At 37.4% G+C, this 13,190-nt stretch overlaps 1 protein-coding gene across 4 annotated transcripts in view; it reads right to left on the bottom strand.

Moving 5' to 3' along the window:
* The window catches only part of BBS7 (Bardet-Biedl syndrome 7), a 39,011-nt gene extending 33,596 nt beyond the window's left edge, over positions 1-5,415 (bottom strand). For 3 of the 4 annotated variants that reach the window (XM_026016806.2, XM_026016807.2, XM_026016805.2), the window contains exons 1-2: positions 5,197-5,415; positions 3,097-3,162 (exon numbers count right to left, since the gene is read on the bottom strand). In XM_026016806.2, coding sequence (XP_025872591.1) covers positions 3,097-3,162; positions 5,197-5,232 — 102 coding nt within the window. In that variant the 5' untranslated portion in view covers positions 5,233-5,415. The remainder of the gene's footprint in view (positions 1-3,096; positions 3,163-5,196) is intronic. The other variant, XM_026016808.2, reaches the window with a different exon arrangement.
* Positions 5,416-13,190: the final 7,775 nt, after the last annotated feature.

Genomic DNA, 13,190 nt, shown 5'->3' with positions numbered 1-13,190 from the left:
TGTGATTCCTTGACTCCTGGGGTCAACAAGAACTTTATAGGGTATCTGGCAAGTGAAAACTATTACTCTAAGTAAGTCTTTGTTTTCCTTTTTCTCTAGGTTGATATTTACAAGATGGTACAAAAGCAATGGTGGATAAAATTGGTAGTGTCTGGCAAGAACCAAAACAATGACAACAAACCATACCAGTGGTCACTGTAATCTTTATCACCACTTGAGAGTAAGGAAAAAAAAAATCCAACTTCATGTAAGAATGTTCTTGATGAAGCAATAAAAAGTATTATTCTTGTTAAATTTTGGCCCCTGAGTCATGTCTTTTTAGTATTTAGTGTGAGAAAATAGAAAATATGTATAAAATTGGAGTGTCTGGGTGGTACAGTTGGTTAAATGTCCACCAGACTCTTGATTTAGGCTCAGATCATGATCTCAGGGTCCTGAGATCTAGCCCCACATTGGGCTAGTACTCAGTGTGGAGTCTCCTTAAGACTCTTTCTGCAGCCCCCCCTTTAAAATGGATGGATAAGAAAGAAAGAAAGAAAGAAAGAAAGAAAGAAAGAAAGAAAGAAAAGAAAAAAGAAAAGAAAAAAGAAAGAAAGAAAGAAAGAAAGAAAGAAAGAAAGAAAGAAAGAAAGATGTATAAAACACTTGCTGCATACCAAAAAGCACTTATATAACTGTTTCATTTCAAGCTGAACTACTCATTTTTCAAGAAACAATTTTTTTTAAGATTTATTTAATTTTAGGGACAGAGAGAGAATGAGCAGGAGGGGACCAGCAGAAGGAGAGAGAAACTCAAGCTGACTCCACCCTGAGCACTGAGTTGGACATGGGCTGGATCTCAAAACCCTGGTATTAGACCTGAGTTGAAACCAAGTCAGACACTTAACCGACTGCACCACCTAGGCACCCCAAGAAACACTATTTTAGAAATGAAAGAACAACTGACAACTATCAACAGTTAATAACAAATTGCTATTAACATTCGGGTATTTGTAGACATTAAAATAAAAAACTCAAAAAACTGAAAGAACTGAGCTTTTCATTTTAAAGGAAAATAATTGACAGTATTTGCTCCCAATGATAAAATTTGAGCTTTCAGGTGAAAATAAGTACTTTGGAAGACTTGTATCTACTCCTACTGTGACCTTGACAGCTACTCCATATTTAATAACTTTTCTGATGAAATCACTAGTGATATCAACAAATGTGATGTTTGATATTCTATAATAATACCTGGAACAATCAACATTTGAACACTCAACATTTAGGAGATCTGCATAACTGAATGAACCAATATATCTCAAATGACCATTTCAAGATACTATAAAACTATGCATGAGTAAAAAGATCCATTCAAAGTACAAATGGAGGGATCCCTGGGTGGCGCAGCGGTTTGGCGCCTGCCTTTGGCCCAGGGCGCGATCCTGGAGACTCAGGATCGAATCCCACATCAGGCTCCTGGTGCATGGAGCCTGCTTCTCCCTCTGCCTATGTCTCTGCCTCTCTCTCTCTCTCACTGTGTGCCTATCATAAATAAATAAAATAAAATTAAAAAAAAAAAAGTCCAAAGTACAAATGGATTTGGGGCACCTGGGTTACTCAGTGGTTGAGCATCTATCTGCCTTTGGCTCAGGTTATGATCCAGGGGTCTTTGCATCTGGTCTTAAATGGGGATCCCAGTGAGGAGTGGGGAGACTGCTTCTCCTTCTACCTATGTCTCTGCCTCTCTTTATGTGTCTCTCATGAATAAATAAAATCTATAAACAAACAAAAAACCCAAAAAAACAAAAACAAAGACAAAACAAAGTACACATGGTTTTTAATGTACCATGAAAAGCTAATCAATGAGGTTTCATATCCCACATTGCAGCTAATGTTTAAGAAACTACTAGTTGTCAAGCATCTGTGTCATATATATGAAGAGCCGTAATTATCTGGGAAAGCCATTTCAATAACTCCTATTTTCAACTGCATGTCTGTGTGAGCTGGATTTTCTTTGTATACTTCTATCACAATAGACTGTAGGAAACAGACATGAGAAGCCAGGTGTCTTTGCCTATGCCAGATTAGAGATTTGCAAAAGTGTAACACAATTCTCTTTTCATTTTTGAAAACAGTTATTTTTCATTAAAATGTTATTTATGTAAATGTAATGGGTCTATTGTTTTAAAAGATAAAATAATAAATATTTTAGACATTTCTCAGTTTTAATCTTAATATAATAATATTGATAGATATAAACCAAATAAACAAAAGTTGTTTGGGATCCTCAATAATTTAAGAGTGTAAAAGGGTCCCAAGACCAAAAAAATTGAGAAATTCTGATCTAGTAGACCAAATACAATAAATGACAATCAGAGATCTGATGATTTATCTTAACAAAATGTTATTATATCAGGATATTGTATTTATTTTGCAGCTATTAAAATATCCGGCTAGTCTACTAAGAAATTTTAATTGGCTTATAGAAATCATAGGATCAATATTTCTATAAAAATATTATTAAATAGAAAGTTCAAAATCAAAGTACTTAATTACTTTTATTTAAAGATTTTATTTTTATTTATGAGGTAGAGTGGTGGTGGGGGGGGGCGGTATTGTAGAGACAGAGGGACAAGCAGACTATGAAATGAACACAGAGCCCATCAGCAGGCCCAATCTCAGGACCCTGAGACCAAACCTGTGCCAAAACCAAGAGCTGGACACTTAACTGACTGAGCCACCCAGGCACCCCAATAACATTATTAATACAATAAAGCTTAAAAAGTATTTTCTCTATATCCTATTGTGCTTTATGTTCCTTTTTTCATATACACAATCTGGTACGCACAAATACTGAGTAGGTTATTAACAGGAAAATTGAACATATTTTTCAACAAGTTTGCTTATCTATTGCAGGTTGTACATAAAAATTATAACATCCAAGTAAATTTCTGTCTGTAAATGTCCTTGGTATTCCAACCTCTGTTCAAATTAAAAGAAATTTATTTATATTTTAACATTAGTATTTTTAAGAGAAACTTATCAATAAGGAAAAATAAACCTCTCCTCTATCAGAGCTACAGAGATGGGGAGAAATCAGTACCTCTACAGTACCTTTTGTGTAGCTTTATGCCTTGAGGCAGGAAGTAGTTTCATAGTCTTCTGAGAGGTCACTCCCACCTAAGGAAACACACCAGTCACCTAGTGAATATTTTCTGTTATTCTAACTTGAAATTAGTACATCAGAGATTAAAAGGACCAGCAGATGCTGATCATAGTGAGTCTTATTTTTTACTGCAATTAGTGATATAATTATGGTCAGTGATGAAGTTATTTTCTAATACAATATGCCACAAAAAGTCAAAATACAGGACACTCAAAATAGTAAAATTCAAGCTAAAAGTTGTCAAGCCAAAAATAATGTGACACTAGTGGCAAAATACTTATCAAACAAGTATTTCTAGAAGACTTCATAAAAAAAACTTCATATAGGGATCTCTGGGTGGCTCAGCGGTTTGGCGCCTGCCTTTGGCCTGGGATGCGATCCTGGAGTGGAGCCTGCTCCTGGCGTGGAGCCTGCTTCTCCCTCTGCCTGTGTCTCTGCCTCTCTCTCTTTCTCTCTACGTCTATCATGAATAAATAAATAAAATCTTAAAAAAAAAACCACTTCATATAGTTGTTGAAGAGTTTTTGTAACGTGATTTAAAAAATCTTTGGAAGTAGATGACAATTATTAATAATCCAACACAGAAGATTTTTGCTAAAATATCAAACTGGCAATACCATCCAATCTGATGATCAAATTATTTCACAAAAGTAATCGAAGATGAAAACAGCATGGCATGTTCAGCAACGAATTATCACTGGCGGTGCACCATTAGGATAGGAGGTGGGAAGGATGGGGCCAACGTGAGAGAACTTGGAAAAAACAATAAATCATGAAAGGATTTAGGGAGTGTAGAACTACAATTTTATTCATTATTCTAAGGGGTAGTATTAAAGTTTAAAGTATCTCTTTAAAAAAAAAATAAAAAATAAAGTATCTCTTTTGACTTGCATTTGTGAAAGATCACTCTAATAAGTGATGTTAAGGATGGCTTGGAGGGAGGTGAAGCTGAAGGCTAGGAGCCCAATCAAGAGGCTATTGCAGGGCAGCCCGGGTAGCAAAGCGGTTTAGCGCAGCCTTCAGCCCAGGGTGTGATCCTGGAGACCTGGGATCCAGTCCCGTCGGGTTCAATGCATGGAGCCTGCTTCTCCCTCTGCCTGTGTCTGTGCCTCTGTGTGTGTGTGTGTGTGTGTGTCTCTCATGAATAAATAAATAAAATCTTTATTAAAAAAAAAAAAGAAGCTATTTCAATTCTTGGAGAAAGAGAAGATGAGAACCTGAACTGGAGATGGAAATGGAAAAAATGGGACAGAGTCAAGAGATATTTAGGAGACAAAAGCAGTAGCAAAAAGTGGTGACCAGTTCAACATGGAAGGGATTAAGGTGGAAAGTAACGAAGCATAACTTCCAGGCAAACTGACGGGTAAACTTTTGTACAATTAGCCAAAACAGGATTACTGGAAAAAAGAGATGGAAAAGAGGTACAGAATATGCAGAGCTGAAATAAGGAGAGGCAGGATGGTGTAACCGAGAGCACCAGCTCCGGCGTCAGAGACTTTGTTTCAGATAGGAACTCCATCCTTTTATTTTGCTGTTAAGCCAGTTGCTTTATCCGAGTCCCTGGATTCCCAAGTCGTAACATCACCTCCTAAGAGAAATGTTTATGAAGATTAAAGCACGTTAAGCTCTTAGAACAAAACTGCGGGCACAATCAACGGTTGCCGCGTTTACGACCTGGCTGGTTGAGGTCGAGCTCTGGCGCTCCGGAGGAGGGGCTGGGTAGAGATGGAGCTCCGGGACGTCGGGGCCCACAGGGAGCCGCAGACGCGAGGCGACGGGCCCCCCGGAGGAGCATCGGGATCACGTCATGCATTCTAGGCACCTTCAGAAGCTGGCAGGCGCCGGCGACGCGGGGGCGTGGGCCGCTCCTTTCCACGTCCCTGCGGACCCTCAGGAACGAGCAGGAGCTGCCGGTGACCGGGACTCGCGAGCGCAGCCCCCCGCCCCGCGGCACCTAGGCCGCCACGCCCGCTCCGGGCGGCCCCGACCCTACTCGGCGCGAGGGCAGAATCACCCCCGCGGCTCCCGCCTTATCCCCTCAGGTTTACCTGTAAATAATCCGCTCGATTTAAATTTAGATCCATGACGGTGGCACCGACGCGCTGCGCAGCGCCGAGCCGGCACCGGAGCCGTGACAGAGGCTGCCAGCCCCAGGCCTCTGAGGAGGGGTACCGGACGCTGGCGTCCCCCCAAAGAGCAACCTCAGCTGCCTCACTAGGGGATGCGAGGGCGTGGCGTCAGGGCCGCGGCGTCGGCGTGACGTCAATACGTTCCCGCGAGGCGGGCCCCGCCCCTCTCCGAAGGACCGCCCACTGACTTAACTTGCGTCCAATCAGAGGCAGAGAGGAACGGCGGAACGATCCAGGAGACCGAGGAAAGGTGGTTTCCCGGGAGACTGGAGACGCACTATTGGCTCCACCCCCACCGCCTCTAGGGCGGCACCTCTAAGTTCTCCGTGTAGACTCCTGATGTGAATGAAGCCTGTGTCGATTCTATTTTACGGTCCCCGGAAAGGGTCCTTCAAAGAATTAGGTTCTACAAACTTTTGGCCTTACGACCCCTACACATAACTCTTACAAACCATTTTGGAGGACCCCCAAAGACCTTTTGTTTAGGAGTTATCTGTTGATATTTACCATATTAGAAATTAGAACTGAAATTGTTAAATATATTTTAAAAACCTGTCACATAAATATTTAGTGAAAATAACTGTTTTCGACTGAAAAAAGAGGTAAAAAGACTGGTGTTATTTGCAAATCTATTTACTGTCCACCTGAATAGTAGACAGGCAAGTCTCAGATCTAATACTGCATTCAATCTGTTGGTATTTGGCTTTTTTTTTTTAAGTACATGAAGAAAATCTGGTCCAAAATCAACAAGCAGTAGTTTCTGAAAAGCTAATTGCAAACTGGAATGTGTCTTCATTATACAACATCCAAGAAATCCTATGTTAATGTCACCATGGATTTCATCGGAAAAGTTTTGAAGTATTGGAAAGCTATCAACCCGAGACATACAAATTTTGCAATATTCTAATTTGTGCTTAAAATTTTAAGCATCGACAACAAATGTCAATTGTTTTCCTTGAAATAATACAATCCCTGCTTGGATTTTTTTTTTTTTTAAGATTTTATTTATTTATGAGAGACACACAGAGAGAGAGAGGCAGAGACACAGGCAGAGGGAGAAGCAGGCTCCATGCAGGGAACCCAAAGCGGGACTCAATCCTGGGTCTCCAGGATCACACCCTGGGCCAAAGGTGGCGCTAAACCGCTGAGCCACCCGGGCTGCCCACCCTGCTTGGATTCACAAGAAAGTGTACGCCAAATATCCAACTCTGAATAATCATAATTTCTGTCATATGTGCTTTTAAAAAGCAGCTAGCAATTCAAGTAATCACACAAAATGCTTTTCCTTGAGACAATACCCTTCTATATTGAGTAAAAATGCTTTATGTTTACTTCCCATTTTATCACACAAATATTTAAAATGTATTCAAGAGACTTAAAATTAACAAATTTTATTGCTTCACAAAAGGCATTTTTTAAAAGGATTTTATTTATTCATTTGACAGAGACAGAGAGAGCACGAGTAGGCGGAGTGGCAGGGAGAAACATTCTACTGAACAGGGAGCCCAACTGGAGCTTGATCCCAGGATCCTGGGATCATGATCCAAGTGGAAGGGAGACACTTAACTGACTGAGCCAGGTGCCCCAACACAAAAGGCATTCTATTTTTTTAAAGATTTATTTATTTATTTATTTACTTATTTATTTATTTATTCGTGATAGACAGAGGGAGAAAGAGAGAGAGAGAGCAAGGCAGAGACACAGGCAGAGGGAGAAGCAGGCTCCATGCCAGGAGCCCGATGTGGGACTTGATCCCAGGACCCCAGGATCGTGCCCTGGGCCAAAGGCAGGCGCTAAACCGCTGAGCCACCCAGGGATCCCCACAAAAGGCATTCTTATATAGAATTTTGTTTCCTGACAATATGTGGCATGAAGAACACATGACTATTACTACAGTTTGAAGCCACTGCTTTGATTCATGTTTAAATAACAGCACCGTTAACCACCATTGTTTATTAGAGTAATGAAAATAATTTCAAAATCACAGACCCCCTGAAAAGGCCTCAGGGATCTGCAGACTACCATTGGCCTATAGACTTAGAGCTGACATTCCCTGATTCTTAGGTCAGCCCTTCCTTAATTCACATAGTGCTCTGCCTACAAAAATACTATAGATGGGTGAGTAAGATACAGCCTATTTCCTGATTTCTTAGGTCTACTAGGGGAGAGTTCACAAGTGATTGTGGAACAAGAACTGAAACCCTGAGAAGAGGTGCTTTTTAGGTAGACAAATTATTTCCTGCAAGGGATCTGGGAAGGTTTTTACTTGGTACCAGAATGTTCCAGACAATTCTTTTTTCTGAGGCTAAAATAACTCCACATTGAAAGCAGACAACAGTGCCTGGAGATAAAGTAACTGTGCAGCAATTTGGGAAAAATACACATCAATTTAGATTCAACAAAAATACAGATAAATTTCAGAAGTAAATTGAAAAATAAAGCCATAGAAGAGATATGAGAACATAAAGTTGTATAGAATTTAATAGAATTTAGGGAATTGGAAGACATATTAGTTAGCTAGGGCCCAATAACAAAGTACCACAAACTGGATGATGTTAAACAACATAATTTTATTTTCTGACAGGTCTCACAGGCTAGAAGTATAACATCAAAGTATCAACAGGAAACCAAATTAATCTTCTGAGGCATCTCAGCTTATAGATGGTCATCTTTTCCTTGTATCTTCACAAGGTCTTTCCTCTTTGTAAGTCTGTGTCCTATCCTAATCTCTTCTGATCAGGAAACCAGTCAAATTGGATTAAGGCCCACCCTAATGAACTGATTTTAACTACCTCTTTTAGAGGTCCCATCTCCAAATATAGTTGCATTCTGAGGTACTGGGGATTAGGACTTCAACACATGAATTTAAGTGGGACACAATTCAGCCCATAACAGAAAGGAACTGTCTGATCTTAAGAGGAATAGAAGAAACCACAAAGAAAAAAAAATATTAAATATAGATGAAACATTTCAATATGTGACAAACATTTACATGTAAACAAAAATTTCAGATATGTACAAACTTAACACCTTTATAAACAGTTCATACAAATTCATAAAAACATAAGATTCCAATAAGTAAACAGTTGAAAATATGAACAGACATTTCACAAAGTGGCTACTGAACAAACTTATAAAACTGAATAAACTTATAGAAATCTATTACCTTCATTTGCAATCAATACAATTAAAGCAAGATACCTTTTTTATTTTGCCTTTCAGATTTAGAAAAAGATTTAACACTATGTTGGAGAGATTGTATGCGCTCATCAACTGTGATGCTTTTAACAGGTAATAAAACCCTTTCAAAAGCAATGTAGCAATATGTATCCAAACCTATAAATATGTGATCACATTTTTAACGCATAACTCCAATTATGGATATTTAGCCTACAAAAATATGAAAGTAACAAAGCATAATTGAGGATCCATTAAAAATAAGGACCTACCTATCCAATAAAATGGGAATGGTGCATCCACGTTATAGACTACTACACAGCGACTGAAAGTGAAAATAATGAAGGCTGTATAGCAATGTGGGAAGTGTTCAGGATAATAATAAAAGGAGAATATAAAATAGTGTATATACAATGATTGCAATTATAGTAAAGAACTTGTTATGAAATGAATCCAAAAATTTTTAGTTGGTTATAGATTAAAAGATTATAAACTTTCTCTTGTTTTGTGTTTTCCTTAAGATTTTTGCATTATTTTTAATAAAATTTTGCAATTTAAAAATAAAATTGTTATAAAATAAAGTTAAAAAACCAAAAGATTCTCAGAATCCTTGCTTCACTCTGCGTGGTTTCCGAAGTGGGCATTCTTCTATCTCTATGATTGCAAGGTTCTGATAAAGGGTTATCCAAAATAGTAAGTACCAAATCTTCCCACTATTTTCTTACTTCCCTTTTCAAGTCCTGGCAATGCATGTTAATAACTTAAGGAAAATGATACTGATACTATTATTGCTATGTTTTTGCATTATTACAAACAAATAAAAATATTGAAAATGTGATGAAGTGGGCAGGAATTATCTTTTTAAAAATTACTCTGGGAAATTCAATAAGTATTCCAGGTCTGGGCAAAATCTTAGAAACCATTAATCCAATGTTCTCATTTTCGGATCCACAAACCACTTTCATAGTAGTATATAATCTTTCAAAGTGCTTAGGAATCTTAATAATTATTTCATTTTTTATTGTGCAATTTTGTAATTGTGTACAGAAAGAAAATGTGTAGAAATGTAACTTTAAAGAAAAGGCATTTTATGTTAGGTTGCTATAATTATTTAAGGAGGCATTATAAAATTTCATCTTCATGCAATCTTTACAATATTTGTAGTAAAAACATATACTGGCAATGCTTATTTTCCATTTAACAAGTGATGCCCACTGTTTATTTTACTTTAAGCTAATTGTGTAAAAGAAAAGAGTTCATTTTGAAGATGAAATTTATTTTAAAACATTGAAATGAGGCTATGATATAGAATCAAAAATAGACAAAAAGCTTGCATAATATGATGTTTGGAATTCTTTCCTTTTGCATCTAGAAAAGGCAAGTGATTTTTTTTAAGTGCTGTGTTTTGTTTCTAAATGGCAAAGGTTTCAGAGTACTAACTTTAAATACTTCTTATATAATTAACAGGGTGGGAAGTTTTTATTCACAAAAATGAAAAGCCAAGTTAGACAAAATTGCCACTATAATTTCTCTTTTTAAAGATATTTTAGGGTACTAGAGATATCTTGGTGGGTTACATTAAAAAATCCAAAATAAAAACAACAAAAAATGATATCTCAGATGTGATAAATATTGCCTTGAGACAAATTTACAGAAGTATCATACACTTCAGTAACTTATAAGCCTTATGTTGTGGTCTTAAACCAATCATTATGAATATAAATTAAGCAACTTATGACTAAGATAAAAAACAATTTAAAACTGCATTAAAGTTAAAACCATCACACAGCTAGCGGTGGTTGACTGAGTGACTCATGAGTACATACATTGGTCTCCACTAACATGGACCAATTTGGAAACTCTCAAACTCTCATTTTATAAAAAAGCAATAGGGCACCTGGGTGGCTCAGTGGTTGAGGGTCTCCAGTTCTGATCATGATCCCTGGGGTCCTGGGATGAAGTCCCACATCAGGCTCCCCATGAGAAGCCTGCCTCTCCTTCTGCTTAAGTCTCTGCCTCTCTGTGTCTCCTATGAATAAATGAAATCTTTAAAAAAAAATTTAAAAGTAATAAAAAACTCTATTAGATTGATTTAAAAAATGAAACATGGGGAGAGATATCATTACCACCTTGGATGATGAGATCAACCCCTGAAGCAGCTCTGTGACACCCAAAGACTAAGAACCTGCTTGTAGCATAACCCTGTTTGACTGAACAAGGTATAAAACGAGATTTGTCCCAGGGCACATTATTAAACCAGCAATGCGGCTCCAGTTCTCTTTAGATGTCGTTTCTAAAACACTTACTTTCCTATTTACAAAAGCTTCTTTCAGTTGGCTTAACACATTTGAAATTGAAACATATTGGACATGATAGGGTTAAAGACTTATCCTAAGTTGTACTAAATTTGCTTTTAATAATCACAAAAAATATGTCATTTTCAAGTTTTTACAGTGCAAAGAACTCTGAAAACACTGGATACTATTGTGCTTTTTTCCCTCTTTTATTTCAAGTCTATGAATATAAGCTTCTCGACATATTGTGAAGTCCATTAAGTCAAGGGTCTTCAATAAATTTAATACAGAAACACAAAGTGTCAAAATTTTTAAACAGTAAGCTTAAGAAGCAATTCGAGAGTTGCCTCCTTTCCTTCATCTGTAACTGAGGAAAAAACTAAGAACAGCAGAGAAATTGAAAAGAGATATAGGACTTTGATACTTTTCTAATTAATCATAAATACCTAGTCTTTTGCTAAACAAATTGTTTTTTGGTCCTGTTAAAATGTTCCCTTCTCCCAGGTGCCCCACCAAGCCCAATGTATCCTTTAGAACAGTGGGTGGGACAATGACTTGCTGGCCCAGAGCTATCATTAACCTCAAAGAAACATTATTTTGACAGTAATCACCTAGGGTAACCCTTACTTTGTCCCTATATTGCCACAGTAATACCCATGTCTTAGAATGGGCTCACTGGGGACAAAGCCTAACAAGATTTGGTTGTGGTGATTTATTGAAGGTATGTGTTCAGCAGAAAGGGAGAAAGGGAAACAGGGTAAGACAGAGAAAAAAGCTAAACACACAGATTTGGTCTCAAATGGAGTCTGGCTGAGCCTAACCCTTCCTGGAGCTCTAGAACATGAACTACACCAAAAAGTTGGCCCTACCTTGAAACAAGGGCCCAGCCTTTTTGTTTCCACCCCAGTCAGTTGGTCATTGGCATGAAGAAGGGGAAGCATAACATCCAGGGCAAGGCTGCTTCCTTTCACTTGAGAGCAATTCCCTGGGGAAGGGGATACTTGGGAACTGCTAAGGAGCCAACCCTCACAGAATACGGGAGATGCCTATACACTGGCCCATTAAAAATGATCTGGGCAGGACATCAACAGTATCAACAGTATCCACCACACCTTGACATCACATCTTTCTTCTTGGCTACCACCTAGAAACTATGAAGGAAAAAAAATGAAATAACAGAAACATACCAGTTTTATGTAAGCATAGTAAATAAAGGAAAAACAACCTATGTTGATATCTCTATAGTTGTAGGAGGCATAGACTAATATATATGTATATAATATATTTTTTTTTTCTCACAGGGTATAGATGCCAGGAGCTTATCTTCATTCAGTACTCAAAGGATCCTAGACTGGATGTCCTTGGAGGTATCTGACATGTTTTCATTCAACATGTTTCCAATCCCAGTTAGGAATATTACTAAATATGCTGGTCTATGGCTGTAGGTAAAATATTTTACTCTTGGAATCACAGACAACATGAGAAGACTCAAAGTATTGTCTATTATGGAAACTCTACATCTTAACTGTTTCAATATAAACTATAGTAACATGTAACAATAAAAAAATGAATATTTTATTCAGTTCTGAGGTATAATATAAAATACATAAAGTCTGAAAAATGTTTAAGACAAAATACCATTAGCATAGCACAAAAGTTAATGAAATATTCTACAATGGTAGCAAAAGCATATAAAGTTCTTTTCTTACCTTAACTGTTTTAACTCTTCAAAAGTAGAAAATAAGAAATTATCTTTAAAGAGCTTTATGTAGTACCATTTAATGTTAATTTTTGTTTTCATGTCTAGGAAGCCTTCCTATATGGTATTAATAATTTTTAAAGTATCATGTATTTAATTGGTTTTTAGAACCCATAAAACTATCCTTGAGCCATGATCATAAATTGTATTCCTGTAAGACTTGACAAAAACAGAGTGAAGTGAATCTGGATGATAAGTAGAACTCTACGAGAGATTAAAACCTAGCTGGTTTTTTAAAAAAATACTTTGTTTTATGGTCTGAGAAGAGAGGAGGGAAGTTCCTGGCCTGTATCCCCTTTCTTATTAAAGTCATGAGGTGGTATGGATATTACCAACATTCAGCTTAGTTATAAAGTAAATCAATTAAAGATTCATCACCATTTATTTTGTATAGAAAGTGTAATTGAAATGCTTTCATAAGAAAAAGGATGACAATCATTGTAAGCAATGATAGCAAGAGATGCCTCAAAGGGAAATGAAACATACCTGGTGATGCTTGGATATGTGTTTCCAGGTAGCCAGCCATTGCTCTTTCCTGGTTCTTCCCATACACATACCCTCTAAAACTCAGAATGAAGCTAATGGGCAAGATAGAAGTCGGCTGTTGATATCTTACTTAGCCTTAAAGCACCAGAGGCAGAAATTAGAAGGTTATAACAAAACAGCAACCCTGCATAGCCACT

The sequence above is a fragment of the Vulpes vulpes genome, chromosome 4 (assembly GCF_048418805.1).
Source record: "Vulpes vulpes isolate BD-2025 chromosome 4, VulVul3, whole genome shotgun sequence".
Classification (NCBI taxonomy): Eukaryota; Metazoa; Chordata; class Mammalia; order Carnivora; family Canidae; genus Vulpes; species Vulpes vulpes.
This window is presented reverse-complemented; position numbering and strand designations above follow the sequence as displayed.